This window comes from Typha angustifolia, chromosome 7 (assembly GCF_048772165.1).
Source record: "Typha angustifolia cultivar Huaian chromosome 7, ASM4877216v1, whole genome shotgun sequence".
Classification (NCBI taxonomy): Eukaryota; Viridiplantae; Streptophyta; class Magnoliopsida; order Poales; family Typhaceae; genus Typha; species Typha angustifolia.
This window is the reverse complement of record NC_133245.1, coordinates 2,871,947-2,885,675: the sequence shown is the minus strand read 5'-3', so window position 1 is coordinate 2,885,675 and position 13,729 is coordinate 2,871,947. Positions and strand designations below refer to the sequence as shown.

The following is a 13,729-nucleotide window of genomic DNA, read 5'->3' as shown; positions in this document are numbered from 1 at the left end:
TATTAACGATTAATTTTAACTGAATTCAAATGTAATGTGCCTTGAAGAGTGATGTTTATAGCAAATAGGCAGCATTACAACCCTATAATCAAATTAAAGAGAAGAAAATAATTCGATGATGATCATTGCAGTCAATAAGCAATGTAAATTGTCCAAGTACACGATGAAACTCTACAGTCAGAAGAAAAGTAAAATTTCATACAGAAAAGAAGAAAAAAACATCCTACATTCCTACTTCAATCCAAAGACAACACACACTCCAAAGAAACACGCGACTCTCAAATAGTTAGGCCTCCCTGATAGAAACACTTCATCGTTGGAAGCTTATTAGACAATGTAAAGGCTTCAGCAATGGTGATTGAAATCTTCAGCAATTATCTCGTACTGGTTTCAGATGCTAGAAGAGATCTATAGTATGTAGTGTTTGTCATCACAGTGCTTGTAGAACCACACTCACTGTCTTTGAGTGACATACTAGACTTGTCAAGCTTGAAAGCCCATGGATACTGCAAGACCTCTGCTGAACCGGCCTGCGACGACGACCGCTGCATTCGAACGCCTCTCGGTATATTACGTCCCTCCAACGACGCCCGACGTCTGCTCGGTGGCCTTTCGGAGGTGTCAGGCCGCTGTTTCGGCGCGCTTTGCGACCTGGCCTTCGCCCTCGAGGATTCCGTGTTGGCCATGTAGTTAGGGAAGAAGGGGGAGGAATCTTGCGACGATACAGGCGGCGCCGTCGCAAAGGATGACTTGGTTACATCGGACATACTAGATGCTGATAGATAAGGAGGGCTGCTCTTCGCTGTGATGAATGAGAACTCATCAAATCTCCCACTGTAAGCTCTTGGGCTCATGTCAGTCAAGGCCGAGGGAGTTGGAGAAAATTTCTGGTGTGATCTGTAGTTATGACCATATCCTGAGAACTTATCAGTCTGTGCGATTGAGTAGCTATGCCTGCTCTTTGGATTGCTCCTTGTCGCTCCAATGTCCATCTCTACAATCTTGACGTTCTCCTCTGTGTTCCTATCCATGTCCTACGGAAAGCAAGAATTCATCAGTGAAAACAACTACTTGGGCATCGTGAAAAGACTAAAATTTTGCATCAAACTTACAAGGGATTGCTTGTAGGGAGAGCGGAGTGGAGATCTTCTATGAATTGGTGGCTTTTGCGAGCTGCTGCTGCTGCTCTTTTCTTCTTCAAGCATCTGCAACCTTTGCGCGCGAGCTCTAACTTGAACTGCCAACAAAGCCTGCATGCATCTCAGAGTAGCAGTAGCTTGCTTTCTCACCAAGTGACCTCTCACCAAAGCTTGCAATTTTACCAGACCTTTCAATGCACACAGAGCCTTTCTAGCCTGGGGAAGTACGTGGTTATGTGAGATACCAATCTATGCATCCAACTTTGGAAACAGGGGATTGAGAGATTATAGAGAGGGAGAGAATACCAGATAACCTCTGAACACAGTCTGGATCTTTTTAGCAGCAGCTTCTTCGATAGCGCTAGTTCTTCTGGCGGCGGTCGTGGTCAGGCGCACCACCGCGGCGGCGGCCTGCGCAGCTGCGACGGCGGCATCGGCGGCGGCAGCAGTGGCCACCGCCACGGCCATGGCTTGCCGTTTCCGATCCAGATCTTTGTCGGACAACCCATGGATGGATGCAGAGACTAGTGGGTCCATGGAATTTATGTCCTTTGCGGCCGGCGGCGGCGGTGGCGGCGGTCGGCGAAAGCTCCATCTCCTCTTCTCCTTGGGGGGTTGCACTTGGGCAGGGAAATTTTCCTTGTCCTTGTCCTTGTCTTTCTCCTTCTTGCCAGTGAGGAAGCTTTTGAGCCATTTTCCAGTCTTTCCCATTGCCAGCACTAGAGCTTTCCAATGGAATGTGCCATGGCAGAGTAGCTAAGCTCAGTTTACTTTCTCTGTCTCTGTCTCTCTCTCTCTCTCTCTCTTGTGGCTACAACATCGCAGTGTATGACCTGGGTTTTTGTTTGTTTATTGTTGGTGATTTCTCTGCCAAGGCTTTTGCCAGTGCAGTAGATTTGGCCTAAAGATTCCTTTCTTTCTCTTGACCAAACTCTTCTCCTCCATGGAATCACCAACCATAAGTAGGCTAGCTATCTGAAGGAAGGGATTTTTTATTTTTATTTTATACCGATATAAAATTTATTATTTACATGCATCTTTCTATCCCTCTAAATTCGGTATACATTTCAAAGCCCTTCATACAGATATTCCTATTAAATAGCTCGTGAGCGCATGTTATATTGTGTTGATCATAAAATCACCGAAATACATGGCGCTATTTAAGAAAATAAAAATAAAAAAGATAATTATATCTATACGCTCTAAATCATGTATATTTATTTCAAGGAAGAAAAAATAGAGAGGAGTATGGTAAAATAGTTGTCTGATATTTTCTACAAATTCCGTCAAAAAGGTTAGACACATTAAAAAAATCGAAGGATCAAAATATATAAAAATAAATTAATATATGATAAATTTAGGCATGATTACATTAAAATAAAATCGCAAAAGTACTCCTGTACACTTTTTACACGTACCCTTAACCGAAAGGTTTTCGCTTTCTGTCAACAGATATTTATAATAAAAAAAAGGTTTTCTTTTTTCTTTTGTAAATAAAAAAAAAGGTTTTCGCTTTCTAGGAGTATTGCAGACAAAATACGAAAATTAGAAGGACGTACATGAAAAGTGAGAAGTAAAAAAAAAAAAAAAAAAAAAATCATTATGGGTGGTCTGGAAAACCATGTGGGGGGGGGGGGGGGGGGAAGGAAAGAAATGGCAGGAATCAGTACAGTACTACTCCCTGGTCCACGTCACCATTGATCCGACGTGTCGTCCTCAGACTGGGTCAAAATCTGGGCCATCCCTCTAAGCCCATACAGGGTTTTGTTCCAATGACAAGGTGGGCCCCACTTGCAGGTTTAATATCTTTTGACACATGGCCCAGCTCACCAAAGCCAATGCAGCTAATATAAAGTTTACAAGCATTTACCAACTTCTTTTAGCTCGAGATCCAAAAACCAACTTTTTCTTTGTTTGTTTATAATTGATAAGCTCTTACACTAATCAAAACCCACCCTTAAAATGAGCCACAATCAATAATTCAGTGAAAATTATTAATCCTAACTATAGAATTAAACTCACAATCTCTATTATAGACAGATAGAATTTTATCACTAGACTATAGTCGGTGACTTAGATCCGATGACAACCTTGACCACTTTGTCTTCTTAATCCCTTCTTAATCCGTTTCGTTCCTTTTCAGCATGTGATTAGAGGAGTTATGGTTGTGGGGTGGGGTGGGGCTTCTCAGCTTTAAATGTGCTAGCCTGGAGCTTGCTTGGCTTCTTCCTTAGGAGTGCACCCAAATGAATGCATGGTTGGGATTGCATTAATTGCACAGATTAGTGTTTAGTGGTGCTGATTAGTCTCTTTTGGCGCTAGGAATGTCGCTTTGGGCCTTCTCATTTTTTGTGTTAACTTTCAATAAAGGATACAGCTATATAAGTGGTATTTTGAAAAGAAGAATTGAGGATATATGGGGAGAGAGAGAGAGAGAGAGAGAGAGAGAGATTCCCCTCGCTGCTCATCAGTTTCAATGGAGGTTTTTTTTAGACAAATGATGAGGTATACCTCGTTATTAGTTTGTTAAATTAACTATAAGTTTGTGGATCAACAGATTATCTAGTACAGTATGAGAGTCGATTTTTCTACTCTTTAAAGTTCTGCTAACCCTAGCACGCTAAATCATTAAAAAAATTACAGGGTAATTACTTTTAACTTTAATAAAGTGCACTTAGGAAATGTTAGCTCAGAATTCACTGCAAGTCCTTCACTTAAAGTAATAATTAGAAACAAGACCCAACAATATACACTTACATTAATTCTGCATGGGAGATAGATAGATAGATAGATAGATGCTTAACAATACCACTAAGGGCCATTTTGTGTCCCTCCAAGGCTGCTCCATTGTTGCCTTGCATATGATTGATGAAGGCCAAGAGTAGTTGGCAATCACATGCAATTGCCCGTGCCCTACTCTTCCATTTGACTAGAATTTTGTTGGGAGGAAAGTTAGCAGCAACACCTGTGACTGTCTGTACCTTAGTTAGTTTGCAACCCGGCCTTATAACTTTTATTATTATTATTATTATATATTTCTCTGTAGGTTCTCTCTTAGACATGGCCAGTACTGGGATATTGCAGGTATATAAAGGACAAAATAAGCATATTTATAGATATCTCCAATAGTGAAAAAGTGCCATACTGGATAAAAGATTTTTGTTTTTTGTTTTCTATTATATTTACATACTGGGTGAGAAGAACAAAAAGAAGAAGAGGAGGAGAGTTTTCACTGCAATAATGGTGGTTTCATGAGATAGGATTGTGAGGTATTAGGGAACCATCACATGATGCCTAGCTTAAAGGAGAGGGAATCGTATCATTTTCATTTGAGGAGTTGATAGGTGTGTACTTTACTTTATAGAAGATGGCACATGGAAGATCTATTACTGCAAGGTGGGTCATGTCACTCGATCATGCCCTTCAAGATCTTGGATTAATCTTGGGACTGGAACAGTTGATCGATGCTATGGAAATTCTTGATCAAATTCTTCTACCAGGCAGGGGGGTGACTGCTGACGTGCCATCTTCTGATTTGTGGCTCGTGCTCTTGCTGCATCTTTTCTTCCATCTCTGTTCCGATGCATGGCTAAGTCGGTATTTGATGGGGGCCATGAGATCTATTGACCGTCCGCTTGGTGTTTGATCAAATGCCACTGTCAACTTTTTGGCTGGTTGTTGTAGATTTGATGGGTGATCTGATGGTAGATAGCATGCTACGTCATGGACTGTTCGTAAAATAGCTTTTGGCTACTCGAAAAGGGGATTTTTTTTTAAAAAAAACTTTACTATGCTTTTATATATGACCCTCGATCTTTTAATTATGTTATAACTGCTAATTTTTTTCGTCTAAATTTAACAATCTTTTTCATAATTTATGGTACTTGTCAGCAAGAAATCTTAGTCATCTATAACTAATAGATTTGGGAGAATTTAGCCCGACCCTTACTACCTAACCCGGTTCATGCCAAGTAGGTTTGAAATTGAGCCCAATTAGTTATCGGTCTAGGCTAGGATAAGAACTCAGGCTGACTAGGTGCTCTAATTTGAAGAGATAATTATACTTAGATTTGAAGAGATAATATCCTTGTTTTAGAGGAAAATAAAATAAAAATTAAAGATAAAATAATTATTTTATATTGAGAGCCTTTTATAGCTCAGAAAAAAATAATAGATGGTGCATACGGAAATTGACATCAATTTAGGGGGTTTAGTGTAAGTATCTCAAAATCCCAAAATATAATCCAATAATTAGATAATACGTCTAAAGAGAACTAAAAAGAATAGAAATGGCTATCCATGCATTATAACATATAACCATCCGCCACTTCACACTTCAATGAATTATTTCTAGATTTCTATAGCATGCCCAGAATATGCCTGAGGAGATCATGATAAAAAAAAAAAACATGCCCAAGTTTTTGTCACAAAAGAGAGCTCAGAGCAGTGTATACAAAAAGATAATAATAATAAAATAAAATAAAAGAAGAAGCAAGTCTTGTTCAAAATGGATACTTTGCTTTTGATAGATTGAGAGACACAGAACATAAAAATGGACGCTCACTTGAGTTGTTCACTTGCAGAATTGTATTCAAAGTATGGAATCATGGATCTCTCTCTCTCTCTCTTTTAGTGTTTGATTGACAGGATGCCCACAAAAGCTCTATTAGTCTGGAGTACAATGATTAGAGGTCTTGCCATGCATGGCAGCAGCAAATGGCTCCCTGATGCTGTTACATTCCTCGGAGTTCTGATTGCATGCAGCCATGCATGTTTAGTAGAAGAAGGCAAAAGATGTTAATCCTCTCTTGGGGGACCTATCACACAACTCTTGCACTCTCACTGTGCGTGATCCGCGATCTCCATTACAAATAAATAAAGAAAGAAATACTTCGGTAGTTTTCCTGAGCGCGAGAACTTCGGTAGTTTTCATTGATTCTTCTTCTCAGACTTTATTCAATTGTTCTCTCAGCTTATGTAATTGAGTGATCTACGAAGCCTCTCTCCTCTGTTGGTTCTCACCTCTTCTCCAAAATTTGGTACTTTCTTTCTGCGTATGCTCTATTTGACTCAAAAAGTATGGAAGTCTTCCAAGGGCAGAATGTTATAGTTGCATGGTGAATCTCTTTTGGTCAATGTGGCCTCTTGAATGATGCCAAGGAGTTTATACAGACACTCGGCATTCCCTCGGATGGAAAGGCCACCGAGTGAAGCAAACAATAAGCAAACCGAAATCATTTTTGGTTACTTCAATCAACAAGAGAATGTGCAGAAAAGCCCAAAAGAGAAGCAACAATGTTATTTAAACATGATAACCCCCTTGTTCCTTTTTTTCCGAGTGAAATAATTCAACTCATTAGAAGGGAAAATTGAAGAAAAATACACAGCTTATTGCAGCCTACATTACTTTTGGTTATTGAACAAATTACAGTACATCCCAAAAGTAACAAGAGAGAAGAAGTTCAATATATTTCACTTGTCAAATTCCAACAAACTCACTTAGTGGTTACACTCACGCCTTCCTTCCCTGCAATGATCACTGCAGTTGCCATGTCCAAGAATAATCCATGCTCGACAACCCCTTCGAATGCTGAGATTTCTGTTCCTGCTGCTGTTGCATCCTTGATTGGTGTCTTAAAGTACAGATCTACAATATAGTTTGAATTGTCTGTAATATAAGGCTTCCCGTCCCCATCCAACCTGAGCTTTGCATCGCATCCTTCTTCTTTAAACAATTCTTGTAACCTCGTCAGGTTATATTTCCAACAAAACTGCACAACTTCCACTGGCATTGCTAGTCCACTTCCACCCAAACCAGTTACAAGTTTTGTATCATCCGCAACCACCACAAATTTATCAGAAGCAGCCTCAACCATCTTCTCTCGAAGAAGAGCCCCTCCTCGTCCTTTGACAAGATTGAGCTCTGGATCAACCTGTTTTACTCCCAAGTTTAAAACGTTGAAGTACAAGCAAAAGCAGTACTCATGTAGACAACTGTGAATCATGAAACTAAAAGAAACAAGTATAAATACATTTATCTATTTTTACATGGTAAATTCTCTAAATGGTGGCTCATCATATCAACCAAGTCCATAATTTAGACAAAGTATAAGTTAACTGCATTTTATAACTCATCATATCTACTTCAATTCTGATTTACTAAATACAAAGAGAATTGGAGAAGACACAATTCTCTACCAATTAGAGACACCAAAAACTAAAAAACAAAAAACAAGAGAAAGAACTGATTGCTACTATTGGTGTCAAACATAAGTAATTGGTGATGGGCACAATCCCAATTTTATTCTAGTCAATATGGAACTACCAAGCTAAAATTCTGAACTTTTTATCAGAAACTAAAGAGACCAGATAGCAGTTGCCAAGACAATCCAAATCAGAGATCTGACCTTAATTATAAATTAGAGATTGCAACTACTTATGCCAACGTATAGTCATTACCGAGCGCAATTGCCATCCAATTATGACCAAGAAAGAATATATAGATACTATTGATGCAACAACTAAATGATTGTTAATGGGCATGATCTCAAAAAAATTTAGTCAAATAGAGCACCGGCCAGCTTAAAAATCTCAAATTTCCCCAAAACTTGGGGGGAAAAAAACTCCAGGGATTCTAACCTCATCGGCCCCATCAATGGCGAGATCAATACGCGGGTGGTCGTCGAGGGTGGAGAGAGGTATCCCCAGCGACAACGCCTGCTCATAGGTGCGCTTCGAGGTGGGCACTCCGACGATCCCAGTGAGCTTACCGGAGGAGAGGAGCGCGCCAATCTCGGCGACGACGAAGGCAGCGGTGGAGCCGGTGCCGAGCCCGAGGACCATGCCGCTCTTCACGTACTCCACGGCCTTGATGGCCGCGAGCTTCTTGAGGTCGTCCTGGGTAAGAGCTACCGGAGCAGAGAGCGCTCGGATTGGGGATACCGTGCGCCGAGAGGAGGAGGTGTGGGGGAGGCCACTGCGGCGGAGGAGGGAGGTGGAGGAGGGCGAGGGGAGGAAGGATAAGGTGGCCATTGGAGGAGGAGGGATTAGGATTTGGATCGAGGAAAGTTGGGGTTTTTTTTAGTGGAGGTGGTGATGGTCCGCGATTGGAAGCTATCGGGTTTGGTGGGTTTTTGAGGGAGAAGAAGGGATGGGGTTGGTGGGTCCCTTTTTGGAATTGAATAAGATGTGTGTGATTCATGATGAGCGGCTGTGATCCAATCACATGACCACCAATATTTAAGATTAGCCTTGGGAGGAAAATTTGGTGTTGTGGAAGATCATTGGATGCACAAGTAATCAGGGTATTCAGGAGAAAGATTTCAGTGGGTTTTAGCTTTACTAAACACTTCCACCATGTTATTGGGATCCTCCAATTGTTGGAAATTAAATTGATTTAGAATTTATTTATCTAAAAAGTTTGAAATTATTAAGTGATGAGATTTTAATCTATTTTAGTTTATTTGGATGAATTTCAATATATGTCATGAAATCAGATGATTTGAAGTTGGATTTGATATGGTCGAATGGACTGTATTTTCCTTTCCTATTTTCAAACAAAACCAATTGAACACGCCCCCCCAAAAACCTGCACCGAATCCATTCCGGGTTCTTGGGTCTCATCTCGAGCTAGATCTTGACACGACTGTCATGATCTAGGCGCGGCGCCCAGAATCACAAGCGCCGGCCTAAAACCCCGCCCTTTCTTTCCCTCTCGATCTCCCCTCCCCTCTCTCGCCTTTTCCCAGTTCCCTTCCCTACCACTACCAGTCTACCGCACGTCGCCAGAGCATCAGCTATTTGCCTCTCCAATTCCTTTAAAGAAGTCAATCAACCCAAAGGCCGCAGCTTCTCGATTTTTGCCGCGCTTTCTCGTTTCCCCCGTGATCTTGATTCGTTCTTCTCAAGGTTTTCCTCTGTACTGTTTACTTTTCTTTCCACTGTTAATTGAATCTATTTAAGAGGTACGGGGATGACGACGCTATCATCTTGAGAACGACGCGGATGAGAAGTTTCTGATTAATATTCCTTTCACTCAATTGCTCAAGCTGGCATTTGGGGGGTCGTTGAAGGTATTCCTGAACTCTTGTGGAATTAGGGTTTTGATATTATATGTTCTATTTATTTTCAAACTTCAAATTTTTTTATCGCTGCATTCTCGATGATCGTCTGCTACTACTATACGAGGGTTTGAAGGTACAAGTTATTAATCTGTGACGTTATACTTATGCATTTGGTTAGATGTCTCTTGCATGCTTAATTTTGCTTTCTAGTTTTAGGTTTTTACATCTCTTAATATCGTTTCTATCTTTGATAGCCCTTAAAAATGATTTAATTGGTTAAAATTGCGAACGTAGTTCGTTCCATTCGGAGTAAATTACACCTATATCACCTCAACTATAATCCCGTATCACTTAAAAATAACTCTTCTATTAGTAGACCATTTGTTTTTCCATCTGAAATTGATATGTGAATAGAATGCGGCCAATTTTTACTCTCATTTGGGTCGAAATTACCTCATCTTCCTCCAGAAACCTACACTAATACATTTTTACTTTTTCCCTTTCAATCTTAATCGAATATTTTCCTCTCAGTGGTCTCCACAATTTTCATTACTCTCTTTCCTCTCAAACTCGAAATCTCTCTCAACTTTTCTAGCTCTCAACTTTTCTCTCCCAATACCAGGTTCTTTCATGATATTGCTTTCAATTACTTCTTGCTCTTATCTTTCCCAATCTCTATCAAACTATCATTTTCTAAAGCCCAATGTGCATGAGAATAGAGAGTAATTTCGTAAGACCAACTTTTTGACACGGCATTACCTTTCAGGGAGATTATGTTACCTTTTTATGGAGATTATGATGGCTCATGAGGTCTTAGTGTCGGGTTCTTTATTCTTCTTTAGAGGGTACAAGTGAATACTAAATTATAATTCATGGATCTAAGTATAATTTAGCCTTCTCTTAGCTTGCAAATAATATGATTCTTAAAAGAGCTAACATATACACTGTTAATTAGCTTTAACTTTACAAATGCGTAGGTACTCCATGTATCCCCAGTTTTGCATTACTAACTGAATGTTCCAACTAGTGTTCAATAAAATCCCTCATTAATGCTAGGTTTTCAATCTGCGATATTGCAGCTACTGTGAATTATTGAGAATGCCTAGTAATTCTTGCGGTGATATATCTTCTTAATAGTAGACTTTTATGTACCAAGTTTAATAACTCGAAATAACGACCCCAGTTCATAAAGTGAACTCTATGTGCCATATATCATCTTTTCTTTTAATCTTTTGGAGAAGTACTACTTCATCTTGGTAACTCAACTGTATCACTTTCCGAGTTGGAATCTTGTTAATCTGTTTAGTGCATTCTGGAGGTTGCTTGAGGATTTCATGAAGTGATAAGAGTATATATGACAGGTCTTGCTCTGAGTTGATAGAATGCTTGTACCAAGTTGACAGAATGCAGTAATCTTCAAAGAGAAATAGAGAGGTCAAGAAGCATTGCAGCCTCATTTTTTCGGTTAGCAGATGAAACATCTATCGATATCAGCTTTCAGTGTCAAAGCCATTAAGTATTTACTACATCTGCTTAATTTCCCTCCCCTTTTCCTCTAATAATTCGCTTCCCTTCTTAATTCTACTCTAGAAGGTGGAAACGAGTATATTTTTTTTTATCGTGTTTTACTGTTAGGTATCACAAGTTAGATTGATGTTGTTGTCAGCTGAACTGGTTTCTTTTGTAAGAAAAAGCCTAAGCCCCCTTTCCCTCTTAGAAATACAACTTTATTTTGGAATAAGTTTTTTTTATTATGGTGCAGTAACTAAACAACAACAAAGATTTTTTGACATATTATTTATTATTCTCTCTATTCTTATTCTATATAATTTTAAAAAGTCAATTGAATAATTGTCTAGAATTATTATTTTGTCTTTAGATTAGACAACACCTAATTACTACTACTCTACATTTAATTAAAGGTATTTTTGTTAATTTAGTTTAAACTGTCATCAATTCTTAATACAAATATACTATTTTTATTAATTTATATCACGTCAAATGTAATTATTATTTTTTATACTAATATCTAAATAGTTTATACTAATATTAGATCTCTTATTCTGGTTTTAAAAATTAAAATATATTTCTTTTGTAGAATTTAGTTATTGCACAAGTGAACGGTGCCTAGAGCATTGAATGAATACATATTTCCTTTTGTTCACTCTCAACAATAATGCTTATAAACACGTTTAAGTTGACTAAGTCTCCATCAATCCAAATTTTCGGACTATTTCAGCAACAACTGAAAAAAAAGAAGCAACCATCTTTCCTCGACGCCCAAATTCTAAAAGGTAGTTCTCAGATTTCTCACAGCATTAGGAGTGGAAGTGGTCTGATGATATCCATCCAAAAAGATTGCATATTTGAGATTTGATAAATGGGTCTGGATTTTTCTTATTTGGCTCGAATTATGACCTTTATTCATTTGCAGATAGGTAGGAATACAATTTAAGAGTACTATCATAATATATATCCACATAGATATTCTTCCAACTATTTGAGGTCAGCTATATCAATCATGTTTTCGACATTCTTTCTTTTTCTAAAGAAAAGCCCGTAGGCTCATATCATTAAAATGATCATTTAACTACAGATAGAGATAGAGATTGGACAATATAAAAATATAGTATCAAGCATGAAATAATAATTACTAAGCACCATGAAGACAAGCCCAACTTGGTTACCCCACAAGGCACAACAAGAGGTTTGACAGGTCTAACAATCTTCAACAAAGTCAACCCTTGCAAGAACATAGATATAAAAGGGTCAAAGTCTTGTGGTTTCTTGGAGGCCACATAAAGATCCGACACATATAACCTAAATGCAACCCAGAGATCCTATTGCATGCTAGTGGAGGAGGGAAAAGAAGATCTCGTCTCCTCGAGAACCAATTCTACAAGAGGAGAGTGGTCATAAAAATCAAATATCCACTACCACCATTGAGCTAACTTGCAACCCAAGCCATTACTGGCTCCTTCCACTTTTGTCATCGGTAGGAGGCGAGCAAAGGGGACACCAAGGGAAGGGAACAGCTAGACAGGTAGGTAGAGAAGACTGAAGAAAGAGGAGATGGAGAGAATACGACTGGGAGGAAAACACTCATCTTTTCTCTAGTCAGAGTGGTAGGAGAAGAGAGAGGAAAGGGAGAAGAGAAGGGAAGGAGAGAGAAGAAAAAAACATATGCTACATTATTTTATTATTTTGTTATGTATTCAATTAGGGATACATCAACTATGCCACAAGTAGTAGTACTAATCTAGGAATATAGCCATGAACTTATTCAATTTCCCAGCTTCGAAGCATGAGGTAAGTATTGCATTATTTTGGTCAAAAGTAGCTTTTCTCTAGACCCAATAACTGTGGGCATAACCCCACCTCATGTCTGTCAAAACAGTCTTATCTTGAGGTCCATTCCACCTCTCTCACTAATAAGACATTAAGATTGAGAGATGTAAATTAATAAATAAAAAACAACCAATCTATACCCCTACAAATTCTACCGTGCATTCCTTGTTTTATTCTGCTCACATCAAGGATCCTGAAGACGATAGACTGATAGAGGAACAGTCTCATCATCAGCTCACCATTTGAAAGAAGTTATGATTATTAGTTGCAGATGCCCGGAATTTTTATATACTTCATACAGTTCTCCTCGTATTGGTCTTTATTTAATGACACCATTTTGATCAAAAGATTTGATTGTTCTCTTTAGTTTCTTTATTGTGATGTGATATGCTCTACAGTACTACCATCATCCCTATACATTGCCCTTTGTTTCTTTCTTGGCTTGCCTTTTACTTTCTCGGATTTTGGAACGCCTTACTTTGAACGGCGCTGTTTCAGTACCATGGATTGCTAGTTATCATACTTTTTTCCTCTTTCAATAATCCTATGCTATTCTCTCATCTTTTTGATGTCTGTACTTCTTTCAATTAGAGAGAGAGCAAGCAAATTTAATTTTGAAATAGGCTTCTTGGTGAAGTAGCGAGATGGCCTAGGTGTCTTCACCTTGATTGCTGTGATGTATTAAATTGTGAATATTTAGTATTCAATATCTAAAAAAAATATTGTTAATATAAATTTTGAAACTGACAACAATCATATGATTGTGTTAAATCAATTCAAAAATATTTAAAATGGAAATGATAAATATTTTAAGATGCGAATGATAATAATGCCAAAATTTAAGATGTTTTTTTAATATTCTTTTGTTTCTAAATGTCTCCTATTCCAAACTAAAGCCTTAGTTGTCAATCACTAAGTAGTATACTACCTCACCATTTTCTATGAAAACCATCTATTGTATCATGGATATCACTTTCTTTCCAGTTTGATGGGATTCCAATTTCCAAACCTCACTATATTCTCTCCTTTTAGAGACATAAACAGTATGAACTCATCATTAGCAGGATCTACAGGTCCTCTCTCTCTCTCTCTCTCTCTAAATCTATGCTTTCTCTTTTTCCATCCCATGACTGAAGGCCCACACAGTATTAAGTATAATAAGCTACAAGCTCTAGGGCT

The 13,729-nt window shown here is 38.5% G+C and overlaps 2 protein-coding genes across 2 annotated transcripts; both read right to left on the bottom strand.

The window, feature by feature from the left end:
* Window positions 1-111: 111 nt before the first annotated feature.
* On the bottom strand, window positions 112-2,072 carry LOC140761959 (protein IQ-DOMAIN 19-like). The gene is made up of 3 exons (XM_073099521.1): window positions 1,446-2,072; window positions 1,113-1,355; window positions 112-1,034 (listed from the first exon to the last, which is right to left on the bottom strand). Exons 1-3 carry the CDS (start codon window positions 1,848-1,850, stop codon window positions 375-377), a joined length of 1,308 nt encoding a protein of 435 aa, XP_072955622.1. The 5' UTR covers window positions 1,851-2,072; the 3' UTR covers window positions 112-374.
* Window positions 2,073-6,406: 4,334 nt separating this feature from the next.
* Window positions 6,407-8,261, bottom strand: LOC140763843 (probable ribose-5-phosphate isomerase 3, chloroplastic). Its single transcript, XM_073102207.1, has 2 exons — window positions 7,779-8,261; window positions 6,407-7,072 (listed from the first exon to the last, which is right to left on the bottom strand). Exons 1-2 carry the CDS (start codon window positions 8,169-8,171, stop codon window positions 6,635-6,637), a joined length of 831 nt encoding a protein of 276 aa, XP_072958308.1. The 5' UTR covers window positions 8,172-8,261; the 3' UTR covers window positions 6,407-6,634.
* Between the last annotated feature and the right edge of the window lie 5,468 nt (window positions 8,262-13,729).